General features: G+C 47.4%; 3 protein-coding genes and 2 non-coding genes across 7 annotated transcripts; 4 read left to right on the top strand and 1 right to left on the bottom strand.

The window, feature by feature from the left end:
• Nucleotides 1-29: 29 nt before the first annotated feature.
• On the bottom strand, nucleotides 30-4957 carry rundc1 (RUN domain containing 1). 2 transcript variants are annotated; one of them, XM_068336636.1, is made up of 6 exons: nucleotides 3973-4957; nucleotides 2952-2960; nucleotides 2693-2851; nucleotides 2405-2603; nucleotides 2228-2323; nucleotides 30-1911 (listed from the first exon to the last, which is right to left on the bottom strand). In XM_068336636.1, the coding sequence occupies exons 1-6, from the start codon at nucleotides 4363-4365 to the stop codon at nucleotides 1049-1051; spliced, it is 1719 nt and encodes a 572-aa protein (XP_068192737.1). In that variant the 5' UTR covers nucleotides 4366-4957; the 3' UTR covers nucleotides 30-1048. The 2 variants fall into 2 exon arrangements, with proteins under 2 accessions (XP_068192737.1, XP_068192738.1); XM_068336637.1 differs by lacking the exon at nucleotides 2952-2960.
• Nucleotides 4958-5446: 489 nt separating this feature from the next.
• On the top strand, nucleotides 5447-10184 carry slc25a39 (solute carrier family 25 member 39). Of its 2 annotated transcripts, XM_068336638.1 has the most exons (12): nucleotides 5447-5602; nucleotides 6417-6510; nucleotides 6587-6646; nucleotides 6806-6856; nucleotides 7373-7482; nucleotides 7569-7636; nucleotides 7755-7879; nucleotides 7963-8136; nucleotides 8481-8590; nucleotides 8881-8962; nucleotides 9045-9125; nucleotides 9209-10184. In XM_068336638.1, exons 2-12 carry the CDS (start codon nucleotides 6426-6428, stop codon nucleotides 9307-9309), a joined length of 1047 nt encoding a protein of 348 aa, XP_068192739.1. In that variant the 5' UTR covers nucleotides 5447-5602; nucleotides 6417-6425; the 3' UTR covers nucleotides 9310-10184. The 2 variants fall into 2 exon arrangements, with proteins under 2 accessions (XP_068192739.1, XP_068192740.1); XM_068336639.1 differs by lacking the exon at nucleotides 6806-6856.
• A 277-nt stretch (nucleotides 10185-10461) lies between these two features.
• On the top strand, nucleotides 10462-13426 carry rpl3 (ribosomal protein L3). Its single transcript, XM_068337540.1, has 9 exons — nucleotides 10462-10489; nucleotides 10930-11122; nucleotides 11313-11481; nucleotides 11811-11946; nucleotides 12150-12336; nucleotides 12416-12678; nucleotides 12764-12859; nucleotides 12949-13068; nucleotides 13304-13426. The coding sequence occupies exons 1-9, from the start codon at nucleotides 10487-10489 to the stop codon at nucleotides 13346-13348; spliced, it is 1212 nt and encodes a 403-aa protein (XP_068193641.1). The 5' UTR covers nucleotides 10462-10486; the 3' UTR covers nucleotides 13349-13426.
• On the top strand, nucleotides 11981-12074 carry LOC137610392 (small nucleolar RNA U83B). Its single transcript, XR_011038483.1, has one exon. It is a non-coding gene; the product is annotated as a small nucleolar RNA U83B (small nucleolar RNA).
• LOC137610391 (small nucleolar RNA SNORA54) lies at nucleotides 13099-13231 on the top strand. Its single transcript, XR_011038481.1, has one exon. It is a non-coding gene; the product is annotated as a small nucleolar RNA SNORA54 (small nucleolar RNA).
• Nucleotides 13427-17353: the final 3927 nt, after the last annotated feature.

The following is a 17353-nucleotide window of genomic DNA, read 5'->3' as shown; positions in this document are numbered from 1 at the left end:
TTAAATGATCCATACATTTTTTTTCCATTTATATTTTATTCAACAAATGCGACATTAGTAAAAATAAACACTTTTTTTTGTGTCTGCTCACACAATATTTCTTTTAAATCTCATAATCAGCACAGCAGTTGATTCATTCTGTATAATTAAAAACAAATAATTACAATTCACATTTCACAATACATCATTATTGATTAATGCAATGAAATAGAGATAAAATACAGTAACTAATATCATTTAAAAAGTACGGCAGCTACTTTAGTTTTCTGATATGTTCCACCGTATGAGTCGAGCTAAAACATGCAATCCAATAAATAAATGTAGTCTTACATAAATAAGAACAAAACAGCAGAACAAAACACCATAAATATGGGGGGAATAGGAATACAACATGTCTTCTAAATACAAAAATATAACAGATCACACAGTGAGTCGTCAGGTTTCTACTGCAGGGAATGAATGAAGAGACTTCTTCATCAGTTTGACACAGAAATGGATGCAGGAACCCGTTTTAAGAGCATCTACGGTTTGTACATTCAGTTTCAAAGGAAGATAAAGACGAATAAAAATGAAACACTTTTCAATCTGTAGTCAGGTTAGGGTTAACTCAAGCCTGATCACACGATACGATCATTTAACGCTAGCTGGAGCTGGAACAGGAGCAGCGGTTTCTAAAAAGGTCTGACTGGAACGAAGACGTGAGAAAACAGCCTCAGAGGTTTTAAAACAGAAGAACGCAGCGACGCCGCCGGGCTCCGGGCCGCCGTGTGTTTCTACACGTGTTTGTTTAGATACACATGAATCACACACGACGTCCATTACCGTTAGCATTCTGTTGGCTGCATAGATTAGCGCGCTGCAGTGTATGGAGGGCAGCTGCTGCTGGAGACTGAACACAGGTTGGAAAAGTCAGGAAGGCTTCGCTAACGGTGAGGTAATCCCAGTCTGACAACAACATGGACACTGAGCTTCAGGCGGCGGCTCAAATAACCTTCGAGCACAAAGTCATGCAAGTTTGGATCCGAAGTGAGGCTTAAATCCGATCGGATCAGAAAGCGTCCTTGATGTTCTTCAGCTGCCGTACGGCCAGGTCCACCGGCAGGTTGAACTTGAGGTGGCTGATGCGTCCCAGGATGCGCATGGCGCCCTCGAAGCCGGTCTGGGCCATGTAGCTCCAGCTGTGGTAGTGGGGGTGTATCAGCGAGCTGGACTTACACAGCAGGTTGAGCCAGGACACCAGGCGCTGCTCGTTCAGAGCCATGCTCACCAGCGCCTTCAGCTCGGTGTCTGGCCCCCGCTTGTAGCGCCCGTGCTCCTTCAGGACGGTGTGGACGGCCCACAGCAGCGACTGTTTGGGGGTGACGGTCACCGGCCCGCCCCCTACTGGGAGGCTGAAGGACTGCGAGAGCTGCCGCGCCGGCGACTCCACGAACGCCTTCCCGTTCTTGGAGTGGTAGAACTGGACGAAGAGTTCCCAGGGGTGCATGGTCTGAGGGGCGGGGCGGTACGGCAGCAGGCAGGAGATGGGGGCCAGCACCAGGCTCATGGTCTGGGAGGGGGCGAAGAGGCCGTGAGCCAACAGGTCCTTGAGCGCGGGCGCCAGCTCCTTCCTCACGGCGGCGGTCAGCTCGTCTCGGGGCCCCAGCGCCGCGTTGCTGGTGTAGTTCACCACGTGCTCCAAGGACGGCTGCCGGCAGGAGCCAAGGACCCTTACCCTGTCCACCGCCGCCTCCAGGCGCTGCAGCAGGGGCCCGTAGTCCGGCCCCGCAGAGTCCTGGGGCCACATGCTGGGTGGGACGCGTCCCGGGGCGCAGCCAAACTGGCTGACGGCGAAGATCTGCAGCACGGCGAGGGCCTTCTGGATCAGCTGGAGCCCCGTGTCGCGCATCTGCTGGGCCTGTTCAGGGTCCACTGCAGAGAGGGGGGGGGCATAGTTAGACCAACTGGACTACGCCTCCTTTACACCCCCTTTATAAAATATAATACAGTTATTCCTCGTTACTCGCGGTTAATGCGTCTTGAAGCGCCAACAAGCGAGGGATTACCGAACACCCTGACCACGAAAACCAGAAAGACTGACTGAACGAACAAGAAATTGCCGTGGAAACCGACACCAGACTGTTAGCGTGTCGTCGCTAATTGTCATGAGCTCTGAGGTCAACCAAAGTTCCCACAAGACAAACACAGACGTCTGGGCTGGAGGTGGAGCTTCCTGTCTGAGTCTGACCTCTCTTCTTCCCTGATGGAGGTCTGGTTCCGGTCCGAGACGCCGGCGGCTGCTGGCTGTGCGCCGCGTCCGACAGGAGGGGGTTCCCCACCTCGTCTGGAAGGAGGAGACGCAAAAAGTTACTGAAACAGAAGCGTTCCTCCGACCTGAAGGGGGCGCTGCAGGCGTTCGGCGTACCCTGGATGAAGTTGATGAACATCTCCAGGTCTCGGATCTGGGTCTTGAGCTGCTCCACCAGCTGCTCCTTGACGCGGGCGGGGTTGACGATCTGAGCGATGGCGGCGTCCACGCGCTGCCTCAGCTCCTCCGGCGTCAGCTTCCCGATGTCCTCGTTCAGGTTCACGTCCAGCTTCTTGATCAGCTCGTCGATGATGACCTGAAACAGTACGAGACACCCATGTTTCATGTCGACACGCGCACACACACACACGCGCGCGCGGACGCCCCGCTCCGGCGGTCGCCCACCTTCTGCCTCTCCATGACGACGGACTGCGGCAGCGAGTCGTAGCTGCCCTCCTGGTAGGCGAAGCGCTCCAGGTCGTCCAGCTGCGTCTTGAGCTGGAGGATGAGGTCCTTCTGTTTCTCCCGCTGAGCCTCCAGGCGCTCCCGCTTCTCCCGCTCCGTCTGACGGCGGAAACACAGACAGGAAATGACCACCATACCACAGGAAGTGGGGCGATGTTTCACCACGGACACCGACATAAACTCCAGGAATCATACTCACCAGATCCCCCTGCAAGTAAAGCGTGAGGCGGGAGAGAAACGACACAAAGGAGCTTTAGAACATGTTTGGGTTCAGGTGCAGGCGGGAACAGAGCAGGAGGCTCCGTGTGCACACACGTGTACACACACGCCTTCGTCAAACAAACCACAACCTGCTTCAGGGACGCCGTCAGGCCCGAGTCACACGTCAGCAAACACTGATCAAACCCGTCCGACCTGGGGGGGTTAGACCTGATGTCCACCTGGGGACAAACTCCCTCCAGTAAAGGCCCCAGGGTCAGATGGGAACTCACAACCTACTTGTTCAGAGACCTATAAATTATTGATGAATTTAAATTCTAAAACCCCATGTGACATTTTAATATTGCCACCCCCTCCCCCTCCATAAAAATATTATATAATTTTTTAAATAATTTTTTTTAATGAATTAGAAGAAAAAAAATTATTTAAAAGGAAAAAAAATCTTTTAAGAAAAATGATATATTTAATCTTTTTAGATTAAAAAAAAAATAAAATTAATTAAAAAGAAAGATGTGATACAATTTAATTAAAATGTTTTTATTAAATATTTTTTAATGACTTAGAATAAAGAAAAAAATATTTTTTAATTTAAAAAAATCTTTTTAAGAAAAATAAAAATATGATACAATTTAATGGTTTTAAAAAAAACAAAAAAAAAACTAATTAAAAAATAGAAAAAATATGTATGATATAACAGAAAATGTCATTTAGTCTGGAAAATAAGTCTGATTCATCAATTAATCAGAACAATTCAATTAATTCATGAATTTAAAGAATTTGAGCTCTAAAACCCCACGTGACATTTTAATAAAGCCCCACCCCCAAGAAAAATATGATAGACAGGATGTCATTTAGTCGAAAATAAGGCCGATTAATCGATTAATCAGAACAATCGAGGATTTTTTTATTTTTTTGCTGATTAACAGATTATTTTTAAAAACTTAAATAACATTTATTATTAGGTTAGAACTATTTAACCGTCTCGGTGGGTCGAGCCTCACCGAGTTCTCCAGCTGCTGGGCGTCCAGCGGCCGGCAGCCCACCACATGCGGGCAGCCCCCGAAGGCGAACTCCTCCAGCTCCGCCAGCATCCGCTCCTTCTCGTCGCTCTGGGCGTGGACGATCTGCTTGAGTCGGAACTGGACCTGAGCGAAGTGGGAGGTGAGGGCGAGCAGAGAGGAGTTCAGCAGCGCCTGCTCCTCCTCCAGCTTCTCCAGCCGAGCGGCCATCTCCTCCTCCGTGGCCGAGGACGAGCGCCTCTGCTTCGGCTGGACGGCCGTCCCGCTCCCGGTCTCATCCTCGGGACTGGCGACAGCGCCCACAGGTGCCCATCGCTCCCCGGCCCCGGCGAACACAGCCTCGCTGTCCGAGGCTGACAGCTCCTCCGTGGACATCGTGGATTCTCCTCCAAGCGGTTTTTATTTCCCTCCGGCTCAAAAACTCGCCGTTAATGGTTTTTTTAATTGAATGTTGCGCAGTAAACAGAGCCTCACCACCCAGGAGGCAGGTGCACCGCCATGTTGAAGAATGAGTCATACGTCAAAGAGATGACGTCACGTGAGGCGTTCATGAACATCGGACATTTATGAAGTGAAGCTCCGACTCCTTGAAAATAGTTTTTTTTAATAGACGTAGATGGTACCAAATTCACCACGTCTGATCGATTTATATCGAGTCGTTATTGATATAAGGCGTCATTGGGGCTTCAATTTATTTTCTGTTCATTATGTGACGTTTTATCACCGGGAGGAAATTCACATTTTTTTTTTTTTTTAAGGCAACTAAAATTTCCGGATGACCGTAAAGATCACAGGAAGTACCGGAAGTTTGACTTCAGAATAAAAGCAGTATTTAAAAAATATACACAAATAAAACTACTTTAATGGATTAAATAAGTAGATTCTGCTTTTACACGTGACTTTTCCATATTTAATAGTAATTTTAATATAAAGTTATTTTCTTACAATACAGCTCTTTTATTTTTGAAGTGCTCGTTTTTATGCTTACAAGCGTATTTCTTCTTCAGATGAAGATAAACCCACATAAAAATTCGAATACACTGAAAAAGCCTGATGTTAGCGTTGTAATGATGCCCCAGAATGTGGTATAAAAGCTTTTTCACAATTTCCAGAGTTTTTCCCATTTCCCAATGATGATTTGCGTGCAGAGAGACATGACATAAGGCGTTTTCACAGTTTCACGGTTTTCATGTGTTTTCTGAAGAATATGTTCAACTTGAAGAACGTGTTTCTTTAGATCAGGTGTAGCTGCTGGGGCGGCGGTTCCTCATTGTAAAACAAGGAATTTGACATAATATGGGTTATAAATTATCTGCAGAGCAACAAAACAACCTAGTTCTGAACAGCGCTACAGCGGAGCTACCACCAGGGGGCGGCATAGCGCAAGCAGCGCAGGTGAGGCGGGACCGCGCAGTGACGTCATTTCCCTGTCGCTCTCTCCGCCTCCTCCTCCTCCGCAGAGTCAGTGTGGCGGACAGATTAGCGCCCGGACGCGATAACCCTCAGCCCCGCGGCGCAGGGCCGCGATCACACACCGAGCACCGACACACATCACCGGAGCTCACCTGGAATGAATGAAGCCGCTTGAAGACCCTGTCGGCTCCGGGAAGAGGTGAGGAGCCGCTCGCTTCACGGACGGAGAGCCCCGAGGCGCTAGCTAGCTAGCTAGCTACTGTAACTAGCTAGGCAGCCGCCAGATGAACTTTATTCCAGCGCCGGGACGGAGCCCCGCTGTTTAATGAATTACAGACGTTTCAACCTTTCATCTTTTAGTTAAATACGTATTATATGTTTGTTTGTTTTGTGCTTTTTAATCAGCTGACTTGAGCTGCTGGTACACGGTGCGCCAGCTCACAACGTGCTGTCAGGCTAGCTGGAGTTCGGGGACACGTTTAGCTAATGTAAACACGTGAAGGTGCGTTCACGACCACTTCATGTCGTGTGATGAACGTGAAGGTGACACCAAACATCACGACGGGACGTGTTAGCTTCACGGCCCACCAGCAGCCTGGGAAAAAAAAGGCTAAAAAAAAACCCCCAATACCCATCACCACCGCCTTCATCCTCCTGGGGGAGACTTCCGGTTAAAGATTTTGCCTCTAAATGTGTTGATTTGTGAAAAAGCAACTTTTTTTTTTAGCTTCAGTTGGGGTTTCAGGACGTGTATCTCATCTCGGGTTGGGCCTCTAGGGCTGGAGGGGATGGGGGGGGGGGGGGGGTTATGGACACCAGAGATAAGTGTCAGCCCTCCCCTCTGCTCTCACCCTGTTACAACACGCTTCAGCCAGAAGACTAGAATAACTAAGTTAGTTGCAGGCGTGTCGGGTGAGGACGAAAACATGGAAGTCAGGACGGGGTTTCGATCTGAGCCGTTAAATTAACGGTAAACCAATGTTTTACTTGTCGTTTGTCTGTGGTTCTGCCAGGAGGGCAGGATGGGGAAGCGCTCCAGATCCTCGATCTCTCCGGTGCAGCAGATGATGGCCTCCAGCACCGGAGCGCTGGTTACGTCTCTGTTTGGTGAGAACTGTGAGCTAACAGGTAGTTAACTCAGAAACCAGCAGAACGAGTCACGTTGAGTCTGTTTCTCCTGCAGTCACTCCGCTGGATGTGGTGAAGATCCGGCTGCAGTCCCAACAGGCCCCCTTCCACCACGGTAGGACCAGCATCTCTTCTTCTGTGGTTCTGGATCGTACGTCCTTTGTCTCCCGCTGCTCCTCTAACCTCACTAAAACCCGTCTTCGGAGTCTTTTTAACGCTGTCCTGTTTTCTTCCCCCTTTCTCAATCTTTCCCGCTATTTGCTTCCTTCCTTAGCATTAGGCTATGAGTCCACGCCGTGGGGGGGCGTCATCCGCCGTTCAAAGTGTGAGTATGCGACCCGACCCGCTGTTGCTGCATGGGATGAATGGTTCTGCCGTCGAATAGCGATAGAACGCGTCCGTACGACGGGAGCTCCGTTTGAGCGAACGCATGCTAGCGTTAGCGTTTAGCGCCACCGCTGGTTTGTTTAACCTTGAGTGTTTCTCTCTGACCTCCGTGCACGTTTCCTGCTCCAACACCTCGTGTTTCCTCCCCCTGTCCTCTTCGCTTCTCTGATCGTTTCTCCATTTGAAGAACTTTGTCACATGACCTCCAGTAAACCCTAACCACAGGGTCAGCTGTGACTCTGACCTCGACTCTGACTCGGTGTGTTTGTTCACGCCGAGTCACGTTACAAAAACATGATAGACGGTTCACAGCCGCGGTTCAGCGCGTTCAAAGAAAACCGAAGCAGAATTAGATTCACCAACTTCCTGTCGGCTGTGCCTGTGTGTATTTAAGTGTGTGTGTGTCCTAGTGTGTGTTCATCATCATCATCATCATGCCCCCCTCCCCCCACAGGGAAGTGTTTCCTGTACTGTAACGGGCTGATGGATCACGTCTACGTGTGTCAGAACGGGAACAGTTGCACCAGTTGGTACAAAACGCGGACGCAGTTCAGCGGAACGCTGGTGAGTCGGAGCACCGGGTCAGCGCGGGTCACGACCCCACAGCGGCGCCACCTCGTCCAATAGTTGTGACTCTTCTGTTTTTTTAGGACGCGTTTGTGAAGATTATCCGATACGAAGGGATCAGGTCCCTGTGGAGCGGCCTGCCGCCGACGCTGTGAGTATCCGACCGCGTTACGGGACGAGATTCTGATGTTTGATGTCTAGTCCGGAGGATCAGCCGTGGGTCCAATGAGGAGGGGTTTGATGTGTCGCTGTGTGTGTGTTGCGTTCAGGGTCATGGCAGTCCCCTCCACCGTCATCTACTTCACCACCTACGACCAGCTCCAGGCCTTCCTGAGGGGCCGATTGGGGCCCCAGAGCAGCTTCAGCCCCCTGGTAGCCGGAGCTGTGGCCCGATGTGAGTCTGTCAGAGCCCCAGGGGGACGTGTACCGGAGGTCGTGGTGTTACTGATGCCGTGTGTGTGTGTGTGTGTGTTGCAGTGGGCGCCGTGACGGTCATCAGCCCCCTGGAGCTCATCAGGACCAAGATGCAGTCGCGCCGGCTGCCTTACAGCGAGCTGTGGGGGTGCATCCGTTCCGCCGTCAACCAGGACGGTCTGCTGTCCCTGTGGCGGGGGTGGGGCCCCACCATCCTGAGAGACGTCCCCTTCTCTGGTGAGAACCAATGAGAGCTCTTCTTACGTTTGTCAAACCAGCCCGTGAGGTGAACGTTTAAAAACATCCCTGACAGGATTTTAGTTTCAACCCCCTCAGAGAAAAATAACTAATAAATCAGGATCAGTAAGGGTGGGGTTACAATTAGGCCACGCCCCCGATCCCATCATCACATCCTTCATCTGAAACAAGTGATGAAGATCTGGTTAATGCGGCAGATTGTTCTGAAAAAGCCAATATTCTAGTTTGTGTTTTAATCCTTGTTGACAAACAAACAGCAGCAGGTGGCGACGGCGGCGGATAAGTTGTACTAACCAACCCGTTGCTGTCGGTTTGTGTTCCAGCGTTCTATTGGTTCAGCTATGAGACAATAAAGTCCCGCCTGTGTGAGAAATACCGACTGTCTCAGGCCAACTTCACCATCAGCTTCACGGCGGGGGCCGTCTCCGGAGCCGTGAGTCGACGCGTTTCCTCTTCCTGATTCCGAACCGCATCAGAATTTAAAGCGCTCTGATTGGTTGTTTGTGTTGTTGTTGATTAGCTTCTCACGCAGCTTTAAGAAGTGCGAGTCGCGTCGAATCTGAACGATTTCGACCGACTCGTCCAAGTTTGAAGTTGTGCCGTTTTGGGTTATTGAATTTAAGGGAACTTGACCTGGAAAGTCTTTGAAAGGTCCTTAAATGTATTTGTTACCCGACGTTAAAACTTGTTTTGACGTCGTCGCTCGTCTTCTGCTTCCGCCAGACGGCCGCCATCCTCACGCTGCCGTTCGACGTGGTGAAGACGAGGAGACAGATCCAGCTGGGAGAGATGGACGCGCTGGGAGGTTGGTGCCGTTACCGTGGCGACACAGACAGGTAGTGTAACATGTGTAGCATCATCTTCATCAGCATCGTCTCTCCTCCCAGCCTCCATGAAGACGACCTCGTCCACCTGGCAGATCATGAGGAACATCTGGGCGGAGCTCGGCTACCGCGGCCTTTTCGCTGGTAATTGTTCAGTTGGGTTTTGGAGCTTTTAGGACACGCCCACCTTAGCTCACCTAAGCCCCGCCCTCTGGTGTTTCCTCCAGGTTTCATGCCGAGAGTGATCAAGGTGGCTCCGGCCTGCGCCATCATGATCAGCACCTACGAGTTCGGAAAGGCCTTCTTCAGGGAGAGGAACCTGGACTGAACCCGATCGGGTGTCTCGGGGCGTTTCCCAGGAGGTTAAGGGCGTCGCCCGCACGTGCATCGTCAGTCCAGACTCGCACAACCGTAACCTGGGTTTGGTTTGGAGGAACAAAAGATTATTGGTTCATTTCTCCACTTATGACATAAATCGTGATAAGACTTCTTTCACAACTTCATTCCTGACGCGATGGAAGTGGGAGGAGGAGTCTGGATCGCGGCCCGGAGGGAGCCACGAGGATGTTTTTAACGCTCGCTCCAAATCACGCTGACCTGGATAGAACCTTCGGGAACGTTGGGATTGATCTGTGGGACTTGAACTACAACAGTAGTTTATTCAGAAACCAAAATGTTCTCATTCCTGTATATTTCCTGTAACCGGCTGCTACGTGTGGGCGGGTGGGGGGGTGGGGGGGGGTTGCTGTAGTTGGACCTGAACCCAGAGGAGCTGATCCTCCCTGTGAAACCTGCAAGACAAAAGCTGTGACACAAATCACAGAGGACATTTTGTTTGCCGATTGCACGCCTTTTTATTTGTCCTTGTCGGAATGACAACATGTGAAACACGTGGTTAAGAGATTTAAAGCACTTCAGAAAGACTTTATTCCACTGCTGCATGAAACTTACCATTTTGTGCTACTGATTTATTAGAATTTATCAACACTGGGAGGAATGTTTATATGAAAACCACTGCAGGCAAGGACTTCAAGTAAAGTTGTCGTGACGATGCCAAACAGATATAAATGTCTGCCTTCAATAGAAATGATCTTTGTTTATCACTGTGTCATAAAACAAAATGTTAAGGCATTATAATAAAGTGGGTTTAAAGTTCTGAGGGTTTTATTTTGCTCAATGAAATGTTGATGCCTTATTCAGTTTATCAATATAAATAAATCATTAAAAAAACGTTTATTATCGCTGAGGAGGGGAGTGTGTTTATAAAATATATAATATATCTACACACATATATATAATTTACAGTATACTGTAGTACAGTGTTCAAAAAAGTGACTGAAAGGTCGTCATGTGTTTTTTATTATACATGTTTAATTTACGTCAAACAGCGACATCTAGTGGCCGGGACACGTAACACCCTGACCACCAAATCTCGCGAGATTTGACCGACTATATAATCGCGTTCTGCCCGCCCACCGGTCTCTCTCAATCGGACCGGACTCAACATGGTGAGCGTCTCCTCTGTGTCTCTGGGACTCGGGGCTGAGAATCCGTGTTTAATCTGCGGCATCCGTTCGTTTTTATAGATTTTAGACGTTTTATTAACGTTAAAAGAAGGTTTTATCAAAGAGTAAAACCGTCTTTCGCATCATTTTGATTGGATTCGACTTTAAATGGTATGTTAGCCGTAGAGCCACACCGCTAGCTGCGGTCCAACATGGCAGGGGAGGAAAACCGGTGGTCAGTTTACGGAAATAATGTAGATGGAAGGAGTTTAAGAAAGAAGTAAACTGGTTTAACTAATTATTATTTAAAGTTAAACCGGCGTCTTTCTTGCTGCCCCGGCCGGGGTAGCTAGCTATAACTAAGCTAACAGGGTGAAAGTAAGCTAACACGTCATGATTAGCTTAGCTTAGCACAGACGAATAACTTCTCTTGACCTCCGCAGTCCCACCGAAAGTTTTCGGCCCCGCGCCACGGATCTCTGGGCTTCCTGCCCCGCAAGAGGAGCCGCCGGCACCGCGGAAAGGCGAAGAGCTTCCCGAAGGACGACCCCAGCAAGCCGGTGCACCTCACCGCCTTCCTGGGCTACAAAGCCGGCATGACGCACATCGTCCGGGAGGTGGACCGACCCGGTTCAAGTGAGTGAGGTGGTCCCCCTGGGGGGTCGGGGTGGGGTGGGGGGGTCTGCCTGTGATGATCCCCTCGACGGGCGGACATAAAGGGGCTTCGGCCCCTTGCTGAATGTCGAGTACTGAGCGCAGCCTGAAGCTAACCCGCTAACGATAACTTGATGTTTTTGGGTTCTAATCTTGTTTTTTTTACCTGCAGAGGTGAACAAGAAGGAGGTGGTGGAGGCCGTCACCATCGTGGAGACCCCTCCCATGATCGTGGTGGGGGTGGTGGGCTACGTCAGCACCCCCCGCGGGCTGCGATCCTTCAAGACCATTTTCGCTGAGCACGTCAGTGACGAGTGCAAACGCCGCTTCTACAAGAACTGGTGAGCCGCCGCCGCGCAGATCCATCAGCACTGGTGACGCAGACGTTAGCCTGGGCCCGTCATCGACGGGCGGGGTCTAACGGTACGGTGGCCTCTCTGGCAGCTCCGCTCAGGCGCCGCGTGCCCTGATGAGCTCCGGGCTCCTCTGGTCGGTGGAAAGTTCTGCTTAGAAACCGAACCACGAGCCGAAATCCCCGATTAGCCGACGCAGCCCCCGAAGGGAGGGCGAGCGGCTAAGCGTCGTGTTCCTCCGCTGGCCCGCCCCCCCACCTGGTGTGGCCATGAGGAACCGGCGCCGACCCACGTCTCCTGTCCCGTCGCCCACTCAGGTACAAGTCCAAGAAGAAGGCCTTCACCAAGTACTGCAAGAAGTGGCAGGACGAGGAGGGCAAGAAGCAGCTGGAGAAGGACTTCGCCGCCATGAAGAAGTACTGCCAGGTCATCCGCATCATCGCCCACACGCAGGTAAGCGCGACGACCGGGCAGTGGCGCCGAGCTGCCCCGTCTGTGATGAGAACACGGATCTCGCGTCAGACGTGGCGTCCGATCCGGCATGAGGACACCGTCCACGCTGCCTTCCTTCTGAGACGACGGCGTTTCCCCGTCGGGTCGTCGCTAGCGGGGCGGCACGTTGGCTAATCAGCGCCGTCTCTTCCCGTTTCCTGCAGATGCGCCTCCTGCCGCTGAAGCAGAAGAAGTCTCACCTGATGGAGGTGCAGCTGAACGGCGGCAGCATCTCCGATAAGGTGGATTGGGCCCGCGAGAAGCTGGAGCAGGCGGTGGCCATCGACGCCGTGTTCACGCAGGACGAGATGATCGACGTCATCGGGGTCACCAAGGGTCACGGCTACAAAGGTGAGGACCCAACCGGCGCCGCCTGGAGGAGGTCCGATCTGCTGGCGCACCTCCTAACCACGCTTCTCCCCCCCCACAGGTGTCACCAGCCGTTGGCACACCAAGAAGCTTCCACGTAAGACCCATCGCGGTCTGCGTAAGGTGGCGTGCATCGGCGCCTGGCACCCGGCCCGCGTGGCGTTCTCTGTGGCCCGCGCCGGCCAGAAGGGCTACCACCACCGCACTGAGATCAACAAGAAGATCTACAAGATCGGACAGGGCTACCACACCAAGGGGGGCAAGCTGGTGAAGAACAACGCCTCCACCGACTACGACTTGTCCAACAAGAGCATCAACCCCCTGGTGAGCATCTGACCACTAACGTTAGCCGCTAGGTGTTAGCCACTAGCCGTTCTGGAGCTGAACTCGCCCCCTCCTCGCTCCTCAGGGCGGGTTCGTCCACTACGGCGAGGTGACCAACGACTTCGTCATGGTGAAGGGCTGCGTGGTGGGAACCAAGAAGAGGGTGCTGACGCTGCGCAAAGTGAGTAACGCCCGGTCGTACATCTAGCTCCGCCCACCGCCGATAACCTCACGTCTTTAACGGTCTCTCTGCTCCGGTTCCTCCCCCAGTCCCTGCTGGTCCAGACCAGCCGGCGCGCCCTGGAGAAGATCGACCTGAAGTTCATCGACACCACATCCAAGTTCGGCCACGGCCGCTTCCAGACGGTGGAGGAGAAGAAGGCGTTCATGGTGAGGCTCCCTCCACGCCGCGTGAACCCCACGCACTGTTCGTAATCCGGTTTGCTCCCCCTGTGTGAACCCGGGTTCCATTCCAGTGCCACAGTGAGCCCCAGTGAGGCAGGGGGGCGGCGACCCTTTGCGCTCGCCCCCTGTTCACTCTCTGGGAACACGAGTAGCGTTAGCGTGAGGCTAACGACCGGCTTTGCCAGTTAGCGTGTGGCTAATCTGTCTGTCTGCTCCACAGGGACCCCTCAAGAAGGACCGGGTCACCAAGGAGGAGACGGCCTGAGGAGTCGGATCAGAACCGACGCCGAGGCTTCAGTCTGTCGACGATCAGAGTTTAATAAAAAAAACCAAAAACAACAAATGTTTGTTTGTTTTTACCTTCAGATCAGAACCACTTCCTGTTCAGCATTAATGAGGCGGAGCCAATTCAAGAGTCAGGAGTCGGAATGTTTAGGATGAAACTTTATTTGTAGAAATGTTTTGAGTTAATTCAAATGTGAGTTTAGAACGGATTCATGGAGGGTTTGAGCGGTAACCGAACCAACAGACGATCTGAACTCAGAACCACGACTGGTTCTGAGATGTTATTACATGTTATTACATTTTATTACATTTTAATTACATTTAATGTCATTACTATAAATACTGAAGTTCAATTCACAGTAAAACGACATAATAAAATATTTTATTTTAAATAATTTTCACATCCCAACTTCTGAATGAAGTTTCTCCTGGGGTGATGGAGGCTAAACGGCTCTAATCCACGGAGGTGTTCCACCACACTGACGTCAGTGATGTGATGATGTCACTTCCGGGTCAACAGTCAGACACGCCTCTTTGTTTTGATTACTTTGTTTTATTTCATTAAGATTCTCGGTCAACTCGGAAGTTCAGCGTTAGCATCCGTTAAGGCTTCCGGGTAGAAACCGAACCTGAAAACATTTGTTCCACATCGTTTCCCTCCTACGGAGACGACCTGGCATTCAAACAGGTAAAAATAGTGAAATAAAAAACGGGTGTATTTCATTTCGTGTGTCGTTTAAAAAAAAAACACGGAAAAAACGATCGGTTTTACGTCATTTCACCAGATTTAATGTCTCCATTAGAAACACTGGACTCTAAAAATCAATAATAAACGTTAGATCACATCCCGTTACTGTACAGTAAGAATAAAAACAATTATATTTAAATACATATAGTTCCGGTCCGTACCGCGGTATGAAGCGCTGATCCCACAAATGACACCCCATACTGCGGTACCAGCCGCCGGAGGAGAGGCAACCTGCGAACATTCAAGGAGAGCGTCTGTTTCTGTCTAAACGAGTTGTGAGCAATGGCGCAAAGCATTCTGGGAACAGAACCGACTCACGGACTGTGGCTGTGGAGAAAACTACTGACGTCACGGACAACTTGAGCGTCAAAGAGGAAATGCTGGACATCAAATCCACGAACGTGACGACAGGAAAAGACATTTTATTAAACCGGAAATGAAACCGTAAAGTTTATCGGAACTACAGGTTTGAAACTTTAAAAAAAAAAATGTTTGCAGACATTCTGATAACAATAAAAGAAGCATAAGGAACAGTAATTATGAAATAAATAGTAATCAAATAACCCTTTCGAAGATCTTCACATAAAAAAAATTAAGTTGACTGACCGACCAGTTGACCAAAAAACCCACCGAAAAAAAAAAATTTTTAGACTCACAATGGAAAAATTGAAAAAATTATTTTAGACAGGTCAACCAACCAGTCTAAAAAAAAATTTTTAGACCGAATGAAATTTTTTTTCGACCTACTGACCCACCGACAAAAAAATAGTTTTAGACCAACCGACCAAAAAATAATTTGTTTAGACCGACCAACTGAAAAAATTTTTTTAGACAAACCAACTGGTCGGAAAAAAAAACATTTTTAGGCTGACTGATCGTAAAAAAAGATTTTCGACTGACCAACTGAAGAAATTTTTTTAAGGCTTACCGAACAAAAGATTATTTTTTCGACCGACTTACCAAAAAATTTTTTGTTAACGACCGAACGGAAAAAATATTTTTCAATCAAACCAAACGAAAAATCTTTTGTTCAACCTTTGACCGACCGACCAAAAAAATTTTTTTAAACTGACTGACTGACCAAATAAAATTTTCTTTGACCAACAGAACAGAAAATTTTTTTTCGACCGACCGTCAAAAAAATATTTTTAACCAACCGAACAACAATTTTTTAGACCAACCGACCAAAAAAATTTTTTCATACCAACCGAACGAAAAACTTTTTTCAACCAACTAACAAAAGAAAAATTTTAGACCAACCAACCAAAAAAATTTTCTTAGTCCGACCAAACAGAATTTTTTTTTGTAAACCAACTGAATACATTTTTTTTCGACCGACTTGACTGAAACAAATTTTTAGACCAACCGACCGAACAAAGAAATTTTTTTTCAACTGAACGAACAAAAAAATGTTTTTTCAATCAACTGACAAAAATTTTTTTGGACCAACCGAACAAAAATTTTTTTTTCAACCAACCACGCGAAAACATTTTTTTTTTTGACCAACCGACCAAAAAAATTTTCCTTGACCGTCCGAACAGAATTTCTTTTTTCAACCAACCTGATGAAAAATTTTTTTTTTCAACTGACCGACTGAGAAAAAAAGTTTATTTAGACCAACGAATTGAAAAAAAATTTGTTAGACCAACCGACTGGCTGAAAAAACTGGAAAAAAATTTTTTTTGACAAACAAAAGAAATTTTTTTTTAGACTGACAGACCGACCGAAAAATATTTTTTAGGCTGACCGACCGAAAAAATTATTTTAAGACTAATTGAACGAAAACTTTTTTTCAACTGACCGACCCGAAAAAATGTGTTTTGACTGACTGAACAAATTTTTTTTCAACCAACCAAAGAAAATTTTTTTGACTTACCGAACGGAGAAAATTTTTCTCAACCAACCGAACAAAATTTTTTTTTTCAATCGGTTGGTTGAAAATATTTTTTTCGTTCAGTTGGTCATCACAATTTTTCTTTGCTTGATTGGTTGGTTAGTTGAAGAAAAAAAATTTGTTCAGTCAGTCAAAATTTTTTTAATTCATTTGGTCAGTCCAAAAAAATGTGGTTTTGGGCGGTTGGTCGATCTAAAAAAAATTTTTTTGTCAATTGTTCAGTCCAAAAAAATTTTTCTTTTTCAGTCAATATTATCTTTTGTTGGACAGTCATTAAACTGCTCAGCCAGTCGGTCTAAAGAATTTTTTTTTCGTCAGATGGTCAGTCAATTGGTTGTTTTGGGGTTTTTTTGGTCTGCCAAAAAAACTTTTTTTGGTCACTCTAAAACAATTTTTTTGTCTGTTGGTCTAAAAAAATTTTTTCGACTAACCAATCCAAGACACATTTTTTTGACCAACCAAACGACAAACTATAAAAAATGTTTTTTTTCAGACCAACTGAATGAATAAAAATCTTTAGACCGACAGACTGGCTGAAAAAAGTTTTTTTAGGCTCACTGACTGCAAAAAAAAATTTCTACTGACCAACCAGAAAATTTTGAAAAATGTTTTTTTTGTTTGGTTGGTCTAAAAATTAGTTTTTGGTTGGTCAGTTAAAAAAAAAATTTTGTTCAGTTAGTCAAAAAAATTTTTTTCCGGTCGGACAGTTGAAAAATAGCTTTTGTCCGGTAAGCCTTAAAAGAATTTTTTTTGGTTGGTCAGTCAGTGGGTCTAAAAAAATTTTTTCGGTTGGTTGAAAAAACATTTTTTCATTTGGTTGTTCGAAAAAAAAATTCTTCGTTTCTTTTGGTTAAAAAATGTTTCTTTGGTCGGTCTAAAAGTTTTTTTTTTCATCAGATGGTCAGTCAATTGGTTGTTGTTTTTTTTTGGTCTGTCAAAAAAAACTTTTTGGTCAGCTGGTCAAAAAAATTTTTTTTCGGTCACTCTAAAACAATTTTTTTGTCTGTTGGTCTAAAAAATTTTTTTTGACAAACCAATCCAAATCAAATTTTTTTGACCATCCAAATTACTTACAAAAATTTTTTTGTCCGGTTGGTTGAAAAAACATTTTTTCATTTGGTTGTTCGAAAAAAAATTCTTTGTTTCTTTTGGTTAAAAAATGTTTCTTTGGTTGGTCAAAAAAAGTTTTGTTCGGTCGATCAAAGAAAATTTGTTTTGGTCGGTTGGTCTAAAAAAATGTTTGTCGGTTGGTTGAAACATTTTTTTCTGGTCAGTTGGTTGAAAAAAAATTTTTGGTCAATCGATTGGTTTGAAAAATTTTTTTCGGTTGGTTGGTCGAAAAA

This window comes from Antennarius striatus, chromosome 16, assembly GCF_040054535.1.
Source record: "Antennarius striatus isolate MH-2024 chromosome 16, ASM4005453v1, whole genome shotgun sequence".
Taxonomy (NCBI): Eukaryota; Metazoa; Chordata; class Actinopteri; order Lophiiformes; family Antennariidae; genus Antennarius; species Antennarius striatus.
Note: the sequence above shows the minus strand (reverse complement) of the source record. Positions and strands in the feature narration are given on the sequence as shown.